This window comes from Desmodus rotundus, chromosome 6 (assembly GCF_022682495.2).
Source record: "Desmodus rotundus isolate HL8 chromosome 6, HLdesRot8A.1, whole genome shotgun sequence".
In the NCBI taxonomy this organism is placed as follows: Eukaryota; Metazoa; Chordata; class Mammalia; order Chiroptera; family Phyllostomidae; genus Desmodus; species Desmodus rotundus.
In genome coordinates this window covers 43,603,158-43,619,594 of record NC_071392.1, presented here as the reverse complement: position 1 = coordinate 43,619,594, position 16,437 = coordinate 43,603,158, and the positions used below count along the sequence as shown (strand labels likewise).

Here is a 16,437-nt window from a genome sequence, read left to right as displayed (position 1 = left end):
GGGAAAAATCTAGTTTCCTTAAAAAACAAGTTTGAATGGGTGCATGTTTGGAGAGCTATTCAGACTGGATGGGCAAAGGAAGAGCCAGGATGAGGGGTTAGGTGTTCTCAAATGGTGGGAGGCCGATGAGGCCTAATGTGGGCAGAGAGAAGTAAATACCTCTGTGGGCCTGGCTTTCACAACAGAGCTGGAAGAGATAAATCCTACCCTCTCCCGGGCACAGATTTCCCTGGAACAACACTTCAAAAATATAGAGTCCTGGGCTGAATCAGCTCAACTGTGTGTGAATGTGTGTTTGTATCTTTAAAACCACGATGCATCGTGGTTTCTTGTCTCTTAACCTTGACCCTTGATCTCCACTCTCCACTCCTCCTACCATGTAAGAAATATTTTCTTGAATTCATGACTTCTGTGTTCCAGGGTTCTTACAGTAGTCAGCAGTGTTCCTCTGAGAAATCTGCCCTCTCCCCTGACTTTTGTGGAAGCAGCCCTCTTGTGGGACAACTTAGCTTTCGTGTTTGGGGAAGAAAGGGAATGTTCTTATCAGAGCCTAAAATATGGCTCTCCAGGGTGAGTTACTGAAGGACTAGAATATTTAGGTTTTCCAAGATGCACGTGGGAGCGCTGCTCTGAGGGGTTTGGGAAAGATATCTCTTCCTTGTGTATGTCCTCCAGCCGCTTAAGTGTTTGGGATCTGAAGGAGGTTGGAACTCAAGAGTCAAATGGGGTCTTCTTGGTAGGTTTCTTGGTTGTTATGTGGACTAACATATTTTATCAGAGTCTAAAATACCTAAAAAGTGAGGACTTGGGGAAGGGGTCACTTCATATATCCTTTAAGAGAAATGTGTGTCAGAAATCATGTAAGATTATCCAAAAAGATGAAATATCTTTATGGCCCAGTTTCCACATAAACCATGTGAAGAACTGGAATTTCATCCTCATCCTACAAACACTTAAAACACTACACGAGGTTTTGGTTGAGCGTGGAGAAAGGAATTTCAGAGTGGTGTGTTTGTTAAGGAAGCACCGACCACCTCCATGAAACAGGAGCCTGCTGGATGTTTCCTGGTTGCAGACTATCCGGGGTTGCCTGAGCGCTGCAGAGCTCCGTCCAAGCCCTTTAGCCGGCAAGACTGGAGTTCTGCCTGGCAGCCTGTCCCTTCCCTGCCTTTGACTCAGTAGTGTGTACTGGAGTGATCTGTGGAGCCTGTCAGGGAAAAGGAAGATACACTCAACCATGAATGTCAGAAGCTGAAATTAAATTTCAGAATTTATTATTCAAGCTGCCTTTTGCCCCATTAAAATGCAGGTGAATTAGTGCAGAGGCTATGGAGCCACTTAAAGCTCCCACAACCCATCTCTGAGGGAGAGGCTGAGGCAGTGGAGACCCTGCCCTTGCCTTGTGTCTGGGGCACAGGAGCCCCTCCCTGAAAGCCTCGGGGACTGAGGTCACAGCGCTTCAGGCCCCCTCAGGCAGTAGCCACAGGAGGGGCAGAGCAATGGTGAACAAGTTTGCTGGATAAAGTTTAGGCTCACTAACCTGGAATTTGGAATAATTCAGACAAGTTCTAAGTACACCTTTACCTGTACTCAGCAAGTTCTTTCTTCAGAAAAAGTGGAAGGTATTAGTATGAATATTACAAAGGAAATGCTTAACAAACCAATGAAGCCAAGTACTTTTCAAGGATTCTTAACATTCTAGAAGTACTTATTAAATTTCCTAATTAATTAATAAACCTCATTTAAATGTCTTTCATTAGAACAGATCCGTTGGGACCCTTTAATCAGTCACCAATTTGTTAGAATCAGTTGCTACATGAAACCTTATTCTTCGACTGTCAGCTCACAGGGGCCAGAACTGCCCTACTGGTGGTGTCTGCAGTGCTTCACACATTGTAGGTGCTCAGAAAACCCTGGCTGAGTTGTGGAAATAGTAATGATATCAGTTAATGGTATTAATTATAGGCTCTGGCTCACATGGCATATTTGGTAGGGGTATTCTGTCTGAAGTTTTTCCCTGATCAGAGGGAAGACTTGTTGAACAACTAATTGTAAACAAGATTATAATGCTTATGATTTTATTTGGCAATGTATATTCTTAAAGAAGAATAAACAAATAAACATTGCATAGTTCCATGTAAGGAGAGACTAGTACTGCTTGATCTGGGGCTCTGATATGATCATCATAAAGCATTTTTATTTGTTGATTAAAGGAAGATCTTTTTTCTAAGATTTAACTTATTTACTTTTTAGAGAGAGGGGAAGGGAAGGAGAAAGAGAGGGAGAGAAAGATCAATCTGTGAGAGATACATAGATGCATTGCCTCTCACATGTCCCCAACTGGGGTGCAGACCCACAACCCAGGCATGTGTCCTGACTGGGAATCGAACCAGCGACCTTTATGTTTGCAGGCCGGCACTCAGTCCACTGACCCACACCAGCCAGGGCTAAAGGAAGATCTTTAAACTGTTTGGCCCATTCAGTTCTTTAGCTGGTAGTCACTGGCTCAGTCAGATCTTTATTTACTTAATGCAGTTTTATTATACTTATAAAAAGTAAATAATTTCATTTACCAAAAGCCTATAATCAAGTTAAAGCCTATTATAGACACAATTAACTTTGGAAGTGTAGGCAGAGTCTAACTCACACACTGGTTCTTTCTTTCCCTTTGCATGTGCATTTGGCGTTAGTTGTCGCCGGACTGTTGATTTGTGAGAATTCTTTGTCCTTATAACCCTGCCTGGCCTCTCACGACCACCAGAGACCCCCATTTACACACGGACTCCATCATTCTGGCCATAAAGATCTGCCCCGTTGCTTTTTAAGAGAATAAACAGGCCAGACCACCAGTCAAGACTGGAAATCATATTACTATTTTGCTTTATTTTGATCAGATTTGCACAGCAAATACTACCAGGGGAAGGTGTGCATGGGTCTCACTGCTTGTGTAAAGCATTTTTTTCACCCAGCAGCCCCCCCGTTTCCCCTGACCCTGGCTCTGTGGCTCGGTGTATGAACCAAGTAAGTGTTCACATTGTAGTCCCTGAATGCCAATGAAGGCCACCCGTATTTCAAGGCAGGGAGCTAATTTGTGTAACTTATTCCTTTGCAGCTTTAGGTCCACGGTGCATGCTTGCTTTTCTCTTAACCTTTTTAGATGTAACTCAAATAGCAACCCCCAGTGGTAAGGAGAGCACTCCTTTTGATGTGGCGCCTTTTGATTTTTCTCTCAGTATGGAGGAGTGAAGGTTCCTTATTCCTGCCAGTCATTGAGATGCGGGTCAGGGGAGGGGGGACTCATGCTCTCTGTTGAGTTTATAATCAACAAATTCTTATCCTGAGGACTAGAGTAGAGTTGAAGTGTCTCTCTCCTGAGCTTCTCTTTCAAGGACTTCACTGTAAAAGCAACTTCTCCTTCAAAGCCCTTATCCTTTCCCGACTCCCCTCGCCTGCTCAGCAGCCGCAGTGTGCAACCACGGCTCTCACCACTGCCTTTGTTGATTCATGCCTCTGAGCTGGCCGAGGTGTCACCTGCCGATTAGTCTTACGGTAATTACTGATGGCATATTTGCAGCATACTTATTTCTCTCCTCGGCTCACTTGGAGTCACACTGATTTTGTTTAGTCAACAATCTGACAGGTTACCCATGGCATTTTTTGCAATTGTCCCTGCACTTATCTCTCTGTCACAGATTGCCTTAGGAACGCAGTGTGAGAGTTTTGTATTTCTCTTGACTGAAATGGCTTTTCCTTGGTGTGGACCGAAGTCCAGATAAGGGTCTTGCTTCAGAGCTGTTCCGAATTCTGTAGGTATCGGAGGAGGGAATGGCAGACACCACTGGAAAGCCTTCCGTGGACTGTTGTTTTTCAGTCTCCTAGCTTTCAAAGTTTGCTCTCTAGGCTGGGTTAAGTCTGAACAGTTCCCCAATAAGTTATGTCTCCTATGGATTCTGATAACCTCCTTTAACCATCTTTTAAGGATGGATTTTATGTCAAGTTTGGGATCTTAGAAGGCAAAGAAAGAAACCAAACACAGGATTAAACTTACAGTTGACAGAAAAATCAAATCAGTTTGCTGGTGACTAGGGTGCATTTGGACAAAGTGAATTATATTTTTGGTTATACCTTCTGATAAACTCGAGCATATTTTTTTTTGTTCTTGTTGCTGTTATTTTATATTGTCTCCTCCCCTGCCACTTGCCAATTTTATTAAAATACACTCTAGTTTATCCTGGACAATAATTCTGTTTCATGATATAGTCTGTTTAACTGATGCTGGAAGAATTATGATGTTCTTTAGCTGTGGGCACTCCTTTTATGTTGGGTCGCTTGTGTAGCCCATGAACGGGGCTACCTCTTCAGCTTGCTCCTGGTGCAGGGAAGAATTCACACAGCAGGCCTGTGTCTGCTGTCCTTACGAAGACCTGCCTGCCGTGTTGGTTCCTGCTGGCACCTGTTGCAATGACTGGCAAACTGTCCTCTACAGGAATAGAAACCTTTCCCTAATTGTTAAGGGTGTGTGTCCCTCTGCCTCAGCTGTTTATACAAACAATGTGGTTTATGCTGGACACCTGCTTTCCTTAGGGAGACTGGGATTTTGGTACATGCTAGGCAGAGAGCGCCTGCGTGATCAGCCCCCAGTACAACGAACCTTGGGCACAGAGTTCCCAAGGTTCTCTGATGAACTTCCCTGGGCAGCAACATCACACATATGTTGTTGCTTTTTTCTTGCTGGGAGAAGTGTGCTCTCTGGTGACCCCTCATGGGAGAGGGGGAGAAGGGAAAGGAGAGAGAGAGGGAGAGGGAGAAAGAAAGGGAGAGAGGGAATAAGGAAGGGTGCACGTGGATTCCTCCAGAGTCTGACTGTGTTTTCTGCCCCTTATGATCACACTGCGCATCCTTACTAAATCACTGTAATGAATCTTGTTCTGAGGGCAACTATACCCTGAGCTGCAGGAGTCCTTCCAGCAACCTGAGTGTGGACTGGTCTTGGGGGCCCCTGAAGCCCCTCCCTCACATGCTGATCTGATCCGTAACCTTCTTGGCTTCTCATGCATAACCATGCATCTTTCAGCTTAAGAGTTTCCTGAAGAGCTGATGTTTACTAAGTTTATGATTATTCCTTTACTTCCTTAAAGGAAATTTCTCTTCTCTATTAAATTTGATCTTTTGTGACATAATCATTAAAGTTACTTTACAGTCAAAGTCAATGTCAATCTCACATCAAAAGTAGCTGACAAGCTCTCATATTACCAGCAAGTATGACTTAATGTTACATTTTCAAATATATTTAGATGAAATTCTGAAATACTGCTAGAGTTTTGGTCCTTCAACAGTGTGACTAGATATTTAACTCTCTGTGTTGGTTAATTTTAGAATTTAACCTTAATTAGATATTTTTGGATAATAGTAAAAGTTAATGGGATAATGTTGACATGATCTTGAATTTTTGACTTGTTCAAAAAATGCCTTGAGGTAGCTTCATGCTTGTGCATTTCAGTTTATGCCACAGCTTGCTTAGTAGTGCTGTCCTAACTGACCACTACAGACAGGCAGCTGGCATGGTGGGCCCTCAAAGTATGGACCAAATAGTGCTTCTATGAAAGAAAAGAAAGCTCAGGATAGCCATGTTGCTCAGATTAACTTTTTAAAAGCCAGTTTAACCAGTTGGAACAATAAGAACAATACTGATGCTACAAAAATCCCTTGGTATAGGTAATAGTCAGGTCTTGCCATGGAGTAAAAGATACCTTTAAAACGAGGTATTTTTTAGAAGTGATAGAATCTCACAGGTCATTTGGATATTGCTGAATTACGTCATCCTTTAGGGTGTAAAAAGTCATTCTACTGCGTGTTCAGATTCTTTCATTAAGGGATTAATGCCAGTGTCATTGAACAGAATCAGACCTGTGCTGATTGCTAATATTAATATCTAAAAATATTTTATTAGCTCTAAACATTAACGGTGAGAAATTGGGATGAATTATTTCCTTGGGCACAGAGCCAGCCCTACAAAAACTTCTGAATCCTTTCTGACTCTTAAAGTGAGGGTTTGCCAGCCCTTTTAAAAGGCTCTGGAGTGTGTTCCAGGACCTGGAAACAAAGCATTTAAGGGCTTTTGAATTCAGATACTTCAACTCAACTCAGGAGTATAGTGTCCTGCTAAATAGGCGAGTCGATTATTAGGTAACAGGCAAAAAAAAGATAATCTGAGAGGGGAAAGTACTATTTAGAATATTTTTTTGAGGGGAAGGGAGGGATGGAGGAATGAAAGTAGGAGTCAATTTATCTAGGTCAACGATTTGAACTACTTACTCTGGTCAGCAGTTGGCTCCTATTTCCCTAATCCAGATGGGCATTTTCTGCTCTGCGCCTCACTGATACCGGTCTGTCTGTCTGTCACTCTCAAGATTAATTAAAGGATAGTTCAGGTCACGTAATGACCACCCAGCAGTTCCTTAGTAATGCTGTCAGTGGTGCCTTAAATAGACTTCTGGGAAATAACACCATTAAAGGCTTTTGAAGGAAATCTATGAATTAAAATGCACTTTACAGCCTTCTTCAAAAACATGTAGATACACAACATAAGTATGAATTTTTTGAACATCCCTAAATACCAAGGAAATGTAATCACAGCATGAACTAAAGCTTACATTTTCATCTTCACACCCTGAAAATTTGTGCTTGCCTGTCCTTTGTCCCCAATTATATGTCCTATGGGTACAGTGTGATGCACAAGCAATTTTAGAAAATAATTGATAAATTACTGTGGACTCAAATGAACAGAAGACTATCGGTCAAATTACAAAAGTTCTAATATCATAGTGATGGCTGGATTTCCCAGCACACTCAGAGATGCCCCGAAAGGTCCTATATTTGCTGTTTTAAACATTACTTAACTAAGGGAGCAAAAGAAAGAGCTTACACATATATATATCTTGTGCTCAAGTGCACATATGTGCCTAGATATCTATTGATAGCTAAATATATTTAGGTAGCATCAGAGAACTGACGTAGTCTTATAAATAAGCATTGGCATTTACAGTACATGGAAGAAGCAGAGAAAGGGTGAATCAAAACGTGAAACGCACCATACTCTGGGACCTGCCCCGTCCCGCGCTTCAGCAGCAGCCTGGCTCTTCTTCCTCCAGACTTGATGAGTTCTATTGCTCTGGCGTGGGTCATGTCCCTCGTGCTCTCCCCATTGATTTCAATGATTTGATCTCCTACCTGTTAATTAAAGAAACATTAAGTCACCCACAGATGGTTCTACTCGGGTTGCATCTTCAACAGATTAGATAAGGATCGTAGATTACCAGTTTCCTGAGAACATTTAAATGATTTGGTTGTAGCCTGCTGCTGCTTATAAGAAGCTAGTTCCTGGCTACATCCTGGATCTGACCACCAAACTTAATTTACCTTTATAGAAATTAGCATATCAGGCCACACAGGTTGCGGTGATATGCCACTTATATTTAACCTGTATGGCAGGGACTATGGGTAAACTATTTAGCATTTAAGAAAAAAAATAGGGAATAGGTTTGATATCACTCTTTAAAATAATCCGGTACCTGAGCTTTGAAACAAGAAGTAAATATTTTAAGGCCTTTTCATTAAACACAGTGCCAGCTTTGGGCTCAGCGCAGCATCTAATTCAGCAGGTTGGATGGAATAAATGGATTTTGGGCTTTTCTGCAAATTCTTATTATGCATCATTTAAATTTCCCTGGGTGCTATTGTGATATTGCCTTCTTTTTAAATAGTGGTTCGTTGATATTCAAGTTTGAGGATGAGTTTTCTATCATAGTCCTTTGACTTAGAAATAAGATCCTCTATTCTCCACACATGAGTAGTGCCCTTGCTGAATCTTTGCCAAGTGCATACATGGTTGCCAAGGCCATTTGGTGAAATATCCGTCCCTCTTGATTTGTCATAAATGCCTGGGTACCATAAGCAATTCCCATCTAAGACTTTGTGAGTAGATATTTGGAATAAAATAGGTTCAACCAAGAGCACATCATGTAACTCCCACAGTGCCATAATTGTCAGGAAACTTTGAATTAAAATGTTTCATTTCAGTGCAAGTCACTTCAGACAAATTAGCCTGGAAAAGCACAATGAGTTGTTTTGCAAAAATGCTGTTTTAATTTGGACCCTTAAACAAAGCAGTTCTAAGTCTAAACTCCACAATGCAGACAGATTGCAAATCAAGTCTTTATAGGAGAGCATTATCAAGGTGGGTCCTGAGGGCTGGGCAGGAAGAGGAACAAAACGTTGCCATCACAATGGCAAGAGGGCACTAAAATAAGACCACTCCACCCAAAAGCGGGGGAGAACAAATGCATGTTTGTTGCAGCAAGGAAGTAACATCTTTACTTGAAGGTGATTCTCCAGGGACAAGGGTTCCGATACAAGGAAGGGAGGACTTCCCCCTTTGTGTAGTGCTCAGTGTCCTTTGGAACTGTGGTTTTGGGGCAACGAAAGAGGTTGGCCTCAATGGCAAGACTTTCACGTTCCTCAGAAGAATCACAAAAGACAGGACTAAATTAATTTGGTTTAGGACCAATGTTTGCAAGATTTTTTTTTCTGATCTCCTTTCCAATAAGGCAATAGGCACAGCCTAAAGTCAAGTAGCTTGCTAGTGGCCACAAATCCCAGCCAGAGGCAGACGGGACCAATTATCTTTCTCCTAGCAGTCCCCACCCGTGACTGAAACCTCATGGCACTGAATTAAATTATAGAAGCAAAACAAAACTTCCAGTGTAGTTACAGCAGTGAGTCTTCATTCTTAGCTAGACTCTCTTCTGAACTTGACTCACATATTCAATTGATTACTAAACATCTTCACTTGGTGTCCAACAACCTCCAACTCAACACCAGCAGACTGGGCTTCCCATCTTTCTCCAAAAGCCATTTTTCTTCTTAATTCCTGAGGCTGGTTCATATTACTGCCAATCACACAAGCCAGAAACCCGGGGGTCATGCTGGGCTCCTTATTGCCTCAACTTCTCTGCATCTGTCTCTGTTCTCAAATTTTATTCTATTGCTAACTAGCTCAGTTCAGGTCTTTAACTGGATTATTCCAATGATCTCCTATTACCCTACCACTAATATCTTCTCATTGTCACCAGTCACTCTTCTAAAGGACATCTTCCCAAAGGCATCATGCCAACAGGCCGTTAGGGCCTTCCACATGCCACCATTCCCTTTGCCTTGTCCTCCCCCATGGCCTGGTGCAAGGCCAGCCCAAGCATCTTCTTCTGTGGGATACCTTCCTAGGCCTTGTCTTCTTCTAAAGCAGAAGTGTCCAATCATCATCACGACACCACACACTGCTATTTCTCATATCTCATACAGAGTTATAATTCTCTGTCTTGCCTCCTAGATTTTGAGCCTTTTCGCTCATCAAAAAATTTCTGAGTACTTATTATGTGCTAGACAGTCTACTGGAGAGATAAGATAAAGATAGTGATAAATGGTATAGTTTCTATCTACATACAAGTCCTCAGTCTAGTTGAAGAGAAAGTGGGTAAGATAATTACTATTCAATATATCTTTGGTATGACAGAGGTATTAGAAAAGTGCTAATGGAACAGAAAAGAGGGATATGAAACTCAGAATGGGTGGGGCTGGTATTCAGGGAGAGCTTCCTGGAAATGGTGACATTTCAACAAAGTGTTGAGGATATCAGTAGGAGTTTCCAGATGAAGGAGAAGGAATAGTATTCTAGGCAGAGAGAACAGCCCATGCAAAGACCCCGAGATTCAAGAACATTGTATATTCAGCAAAGAACTGTTAGTTTATTCCGCCACTCAGGAGTTTGAACTTTATTTTAAAGGCAACACCAAGGCACTGAAAATTGTAAACAGCGAGTAACCTGACCAGGGAAGCAAAGTGCTGCTTAGTAATCTCCCTGAGAGGACTTCTGGTCAAGACGGAGGAGTAGGTAAACACGCTTCACGTCCTCACACAACCACAGAAAGAATTAGAACTAGATCTCAAAATAAATAATACCCAGAACCATCAGAAAATTGAGCTGTATGGAAGTCAGCAACCAAGGATTTACAGAAGCCATATTCATCCAGGTGGGTAGGAGGGGTGGAGACATGGAGATGCAGCGTGGTGTGGAGAGGTGGTGGTGGAGGAACGGGAGGTCTGACATTCACCTGTGGTGGATAAAAACCAAGAGAGATACCTTGGGAGCAAGCAATCCCAGCCCCAGGCCAGACCGCAGAGCCCAGGATTCCAGTTGTAGGAAGACAAATCCCCATAACTTCTGGCTGTAAAAACCAGTGGGGTTTGGAGAAGCAGAAGAAACTGCTGAATTTTCAGGAGACTCTACTTAAAGGGCCTGCATGGACTTAAAACATACGCAGACCCACCCCTTCTGGGATTCAGCGCCAGGACAAGAGCTGGAAGGGTACCAGTTGCACAGGATGAGTGCTGGGCAAACCTCCAGAAGCCAGGCAGTGGCACTGTCCCCTCTCCAAGCCCTTCCCCCACATAAAACCACAAAGCGGTGAAGCAGGTTGCCCCACCTCGGTGATTACCTAAGGCTCTGCCCCACACAATTTACACGTGCCTTTTTCTACAATAGGCCATGCTACTAAGACAGGAAATCAGAGAAGCTCTACCTAATACACAGAAACAAACACAGGGAGGTTGCCAAATTGAGGAGACAAAGAAATAAAGCCCAAATGAAAGAACAGAACAAAACCCCAGAAAGAGAACTAAACAGAAAGGAGATAAGCAAGCTATCAGGTGCAGAGCTCAAAATACTGGTGATCAGGATGCTCAAGAACTCATTGAGTATGGCAACAAAATTAAAAAGACCCAGAAAGAAGTGAAGGTTACATTAAGTGAAATAAAGAAAAATCTACAGGGAACCAACAGTGGAGAGGATGAAGCTGGTTTTCAAATCAACAATTTGGAATATAGGAAGAAATAAGCATTCAATCAGAACAGCAAGAAGAAACAGTAATTCAGAAAAACAAGAATAGTATAAGGAACCTCTGAGACATCTCCAAATGTACCAATGTCCAAATCAGAGGGATGCCAGAAGGAGAAGAGGAAAAGCAAGAAATCGAAAGCTTACTTGAAAAAATAATAAAAGAAACTCCCTTAATTTGGCAAAGAAAATAGACATACAAGTCCAGGAAGCTCAGAGAGTCCCAAACAAGTGGGACCCAAAGAGGACCATACCAAGACACATCACAATAGGAATTCCAAAGTTAAAGATAAAGAGAGAATCTTAAAAGCAGCAAGAGAAAATCAGATAGTTACCTACAGAAGAGTTCCCATAAGACTGTCAGCTGATTTCTCAAAAGAAACTTTGCAGGCAAGAAGGGACTGACAAGAAGTATTCAAAGTGATGAAAAGCAAGAACCTATGACCTAGATTACTCTATACAGCAAAGCTACCATTTAGAATGGAAGGGTGGATAAAGTGTTTTCCAGACAAGGTAAAGCTAAAGGAGTTCATCCTCACCAAGCCATTATTACATGAAATGTTAAAGGGACTTGTTTAAGAAAAAAGAAGATCAAAACTATGAACATTAAAATGCTAACAAATTTACAACTATCAATAACCGAATCTAAAAAACAAACTACGCAAACAAAGCAGAACAGGAACAGAATCATAGAGATGGAGTTCATTTGGAGGGTTATCAGTTGGGAGAGGGAAGGGGGAGAATGCAGGAAAAAATGAAGGGATTGAGATGCATAATTGGTAGGTACAAAATAGACAGGGGTATTTTAAGAATAGTGTAGGAAAAGGAGAAGCTAAAGAACTTGTATGCATGACCTATGGACATGAACTAAGGAGGGGATTGCTGGAGGGAATGGAGGTACCAGGCAGAGAGGGGCAAAGGGGAAAAAATGGAACAACTGTAGTAGCATAATCAATAAAATATATTAAAAAAAGAAATTTCCCTGAGACATCAGTAGGAAGAGTGAATTGGAGAGAAAGTGGGAGACTGAAGAAGGGAGCTGAATTTGTGAGGTTATCACATTGGGTATTAAAATGAGAAATTGGGAGGCTGTGGGGAAGGAGATAATGGGGTAAATGAGGTAGGGACTGGGACACATTTAACTGTGTATCTTGCACCATACATATTTGCCAACGAATGAAACATTTCCACAAGGCTCATATTGAGAACCATAGGACAAAGGGTCACAAGCAATTTCAACCAAAAAATCAAACCCTGACAACTACCACACCTGAGGATACTTCTGTCTCAAGACTGAGATTTCTAAAAGAACCATGTGGAGGGTGAAAGGAATCTCATGATATGATAGAAATAGTCACATCATTTGCACTCTGGTCACATACTTTATTATGGCAAGACTTAGGAAATTTGATGTTTTCATTCTCTTGTATGTTTATCTTCCCTTTTCCCTACTAAGAGCTCATGAGAATTAAGGGAGAAAATATTAGCACGGCAGAGCGATTGGTAGGTTAGAATACCATGTGGGAGGCTGAGAAGCAGTGGGGTCCAAAAGACGCACAGGGGCTGGGCTGACATTGCCTGTGTGGGAGTTTCAGGGGTGGGGCCCTGGAAGGAGTTGGGGGTGTTATTTTTATAGTTCCAAGGAGCCTGAGCTGAACTCTTGCCTTGGCAGGTGGCCATAATTTCAGCTTTCCATGAAGGCTCCCTTCAGAGGAAGAAGAGAACAACTCTGATGCTAGTTGAATTGAGGGTCCTTAGCTGCTTTTCTAAGACTTTTAATCACTCCCAAGCCTCTTCCCCATTACAGGGTGCCAGGGCAGGTAGTTGCTGATTTCCTGCCTCATTGGGAACAAGGGGAGTTTAGGAATAGTTCAAGATCTTATTAAGTTCAGAAAAATAATTTTTGGGTGGGGGGCAGTGATGGTCAAGAAATGAGATGGAAATGCTGCCACTGTTAAAGAGTCTGAGCTTCACAAGGTGTTCTGGGCATACTGAAAAAATGGGCCAACTCATTTGGACCTAGTGTCAATAGTGACAAACTCAGCACAGGACAGGCCTTAAGACTCCTGTCTCTCCTTGTGAAAATGGTGTATATTGTAAAAAGGCTTGATTTTCATTTTCATTCCAATATCAGTGTTCTGAATACTCATTGTAAATGAAATTCCCAAAATAAATTTGGGACGGATTCCTTTCCCTTGCATCCTCCTAGTATCCTGATGTATAAGGAGAAGGATCTGTCGGTGGGAGAAGAGGTTTTCCCATTACCTTCCTACCTCGTCTGACTTCACTGCAGCTGCCATGGGGCGGCCAGGTGAAGGGTGTCGCTTTCCTACATCACATGTGACTCAACTGGGGGAATTAATTTGGTAAAACCAATGGAAATTTTCTTTTCATGGATTGTGAAAAAGACGGGTTGTGACTTAGATGTAGTTTTTTTATTCCATCTTCTCTCCACCATGGAGCTATATTCAACTGAGCTACATTACTGAAATGAAACTTTAAAGATCTCCACTTGTTCTCTGAGAATTTTAGAACATCAAGTTCTAGTTAGAATTGAGAGGGGGGGGGATGTGGGGGGGAGGGGGAAGGGAGTGGGAGGGGGAGGGGGAGAAAGAGAGAGAGACCCAAATCACATAGACGTAGGTGAGGGACATATGTTGCTTTGTGTGGGTCAAGAAGATGTCAAATTTAAGAAGCTAACCAAAGGAGTTAAGGTAAATTCCAGGCATTTTTTTTTTAATGGAAGAAACATTTTTACCTGTGGTCCCTTGGGGTAACTAATAACCTCTCAGGGGCAAGGTGAGTGAGGTAAGACCGCCTGGCACAGCCAAACAAGTTCCACAATTCCACATCATGGCAGAGCTTTCCTTTACAAAACTATGATCAAATCCTTGAACTTGCTTGGGGTTCTGCAGGTAAGACTTTTTTTCTTCTTATTGGAAGGCCAAGGGAAGTAAAGGTGAAAGTTTCAATATTTCTTAAGTGGTTAATAGTTCAAGTTGTGAGGGAAAAAATGTAAACTCTGTCCTGTATGCTATTTTTGTAGCCAAGTCATAAAGAAAGTGTTCGGTTTGGCTCAATGAAATCTTTATAAGAACTAGATTAATCCTGGATTTACTTCAGCCCCGAGTCAAGCCCAGGGCTTGCTCCGACGTCTCTGCAAATGTGCTGCCCCGGGTGCAGTCAGTTAATTGCCCTCAGACTACCGCTGCACCCCTAAGAACCTCTTTCACATTGTTATGCCACTGAAACGATCCCAGATTATAATTAAGTGTGAGAAATTGAACTCCTTAGGGTTTTATGCAATAAACAATGGATATCTCCATTCCTTATTTTATGAAAAGCCTGGCTGTGGGCCATTTTTGTGGCTAATGGTCTGAGGTCACAGGTTAGCTCCATCAGAATTTTTCACTTATAGTCTGGTTTCTCCTGCTGACTTTAGGCCTCAACAGAACATACCTATTGTCTTTGTGTCATCTATACCTGTCACAATTCCTGACAAGTCAGCTCTTAGTTCATTACTGTTGAGTAAATTAATGTTAGGTTTGCTTTTCAGTAACAATAGCAGTCTTTGTTCTCACTGCACAGTAAGTTCAGCTTAAGTGTACCTCGGCATACCTTAACCTTTCTTGAAATACTTCCTAAAACTCTTCCAGCCAAACCATAACAATTTCAGTAGTACTCACAGGAGACCAAATCAGGTTTCAGTAATGGTGACCTACAAAAATTGTTAGAGACAGGAAAAGCTGTGGGAGACACGTGCTGAAGGGTTGAGAGAAACAGCCATGGAGGCTGAGTCTGAATGAAATTACAAAGTGCTAGTAAAAGAAATGCCAGAATTAGAGTTTTCACTGCTGCCTGGGCAGGCACCATCATTGGGTGCCCTGACAATAGGACACTGGGCTGCACAGGACAAAGACTTGCCCGATTTTCAAGTTTGGTGGTGGTACCTTTGATATATAATGGCTGTTTTCACAATGAACCTTTGTAAGATATTATTTAGTAACTCTTAGAGTAAAAATATTTTACGGGGGTTACACTGAGTGTTCTGGTTAACTTCCCACTTCTTCCGTGAGATTTGTGATTGATTAGACGGTGTCCCCCCGCGGTTGTTCTACATGGTGGTGCACAATTGCTTCAGCAAGGCACTGGCGCCCATCAGCTTGTAGGGTTTTTACAGAGAGAAAACTAACCCAATTGTTAATTGAAGCATATTTTGAGAACAAAATTCTCTGAATTTTATTTGCCTCAATTTATGTGTTGAAACTGTCTGAGACTCTTTATACTATATTCTAGATAGTAATCACTTCAAATGAAAACTTCCCAACATCTCTCAAGAAACCTCATCAAACTGGAAGTGTGAAATAGTCCTCATGGATTTACAGAAGAGCCCATAACCAAGGTTGTGCCGGAGCACATACCTGCTGAGAAGCGTCATGAAAGCGAGGGGAAAGGGGGCATTTGACGTTAGAGGCTGCTCTTACTTGATGTGGGTGGCGTACTCTATTTCATGTTTTTATTGTTTGTGAATTAACCCTTTAGAAAAGATTTAGTCACAGCTCAAAAAATTGTCAGTCTTTGACTTCAGCACCTACCCCGTGGTGGAGGTGGTGCCTTGGCTGGTCATTCAAACCAGGGGGTCAGCTATGGTGAAGATTCAGGGGGAGCACTCTGTTCAGGAACCTTCACTTTTCATTCTTACTTTGAAAACTCTCTAAATCAAAACATGGAAATATATGTCAAATTTAAAGATGATGCTTTGCTTAGTTATGGAAGTCAACTCTAAACTACAATTTGGTGTCTTCCTCACCAAACCTTTCTTTTTTCCTTGTCAAATACTAACCAACACTTTTCTCATACAGAGAATCTTATTAGGTTGCGTCTTTCTAAATCTTCTTACTCTTCGAGGTCTTTTAATTGGTGTGGATGTTGCATTCTTCAAGCCTCCCCTCCTCTGCTCTGTGTATGCTCTTTGGGTGATTTCTTCCTACCTTTTTAAAGCATGTCTCTTTCTGTGTCTTCGTACATACTATTCTCATTTGTCTAGAAACTGCACTCCTCCCTTCAAATAGCTGAATCTTACTCATCCCTTAGGAGGAAACCCAGGTATGACCTGGGAAGCCCTCCATGATCCCTCCAGTCTGGGTTGGGTGCCTTTCCTCAGCATTTCTTTAACAGTATTGACTTTGCCTGTCACTATCCTGTATGCTCTCCAACAGCAGAGACTCAGCCACATGACCAAATACCCATACGTGTTTGTTCAATGAATGGTGAAATTTTTCAGAAGCTTTTTTTTACTCTATGCTCCTCACGTTTTTTTTTTATTTTTAAAATATATTTTATTGATTATGCTGTTACAGTTGTCCCAATTTTTTTACCTTTATTCCCCGCTGCCCTGCACCACTCCCCACCCGCCATCCCTACCCCAGCCTTAGTTCATGTTTGCAGGTCATACATATAAGTTCTTTGGCTTCTACATTTCCTATACT

At 42.0% G+C, this 16,437-nt stretch overlaps 1 protein-coding gene across 1 annotated transcript in view; it reads right to left on the bottom strand.

Moving 5' to 3' along the window:
• The window catches only part of MAGI2 (membrane associated guanylate kinase, WW and PDZ domain containing 2), a 1,366,741-nt gene that overhangs the window by 50,351 nt on the left and 1,299,953 nt on the right, over positions 1-16,437 (bottom strand). Inside the window, 1 exon segment of the mRNA XM_053926810.1 lies at positions 7,092-7,230. Coding sequence (XP_053782785.1) covers positions 7,092-7,230 — 139 coding nt within the window.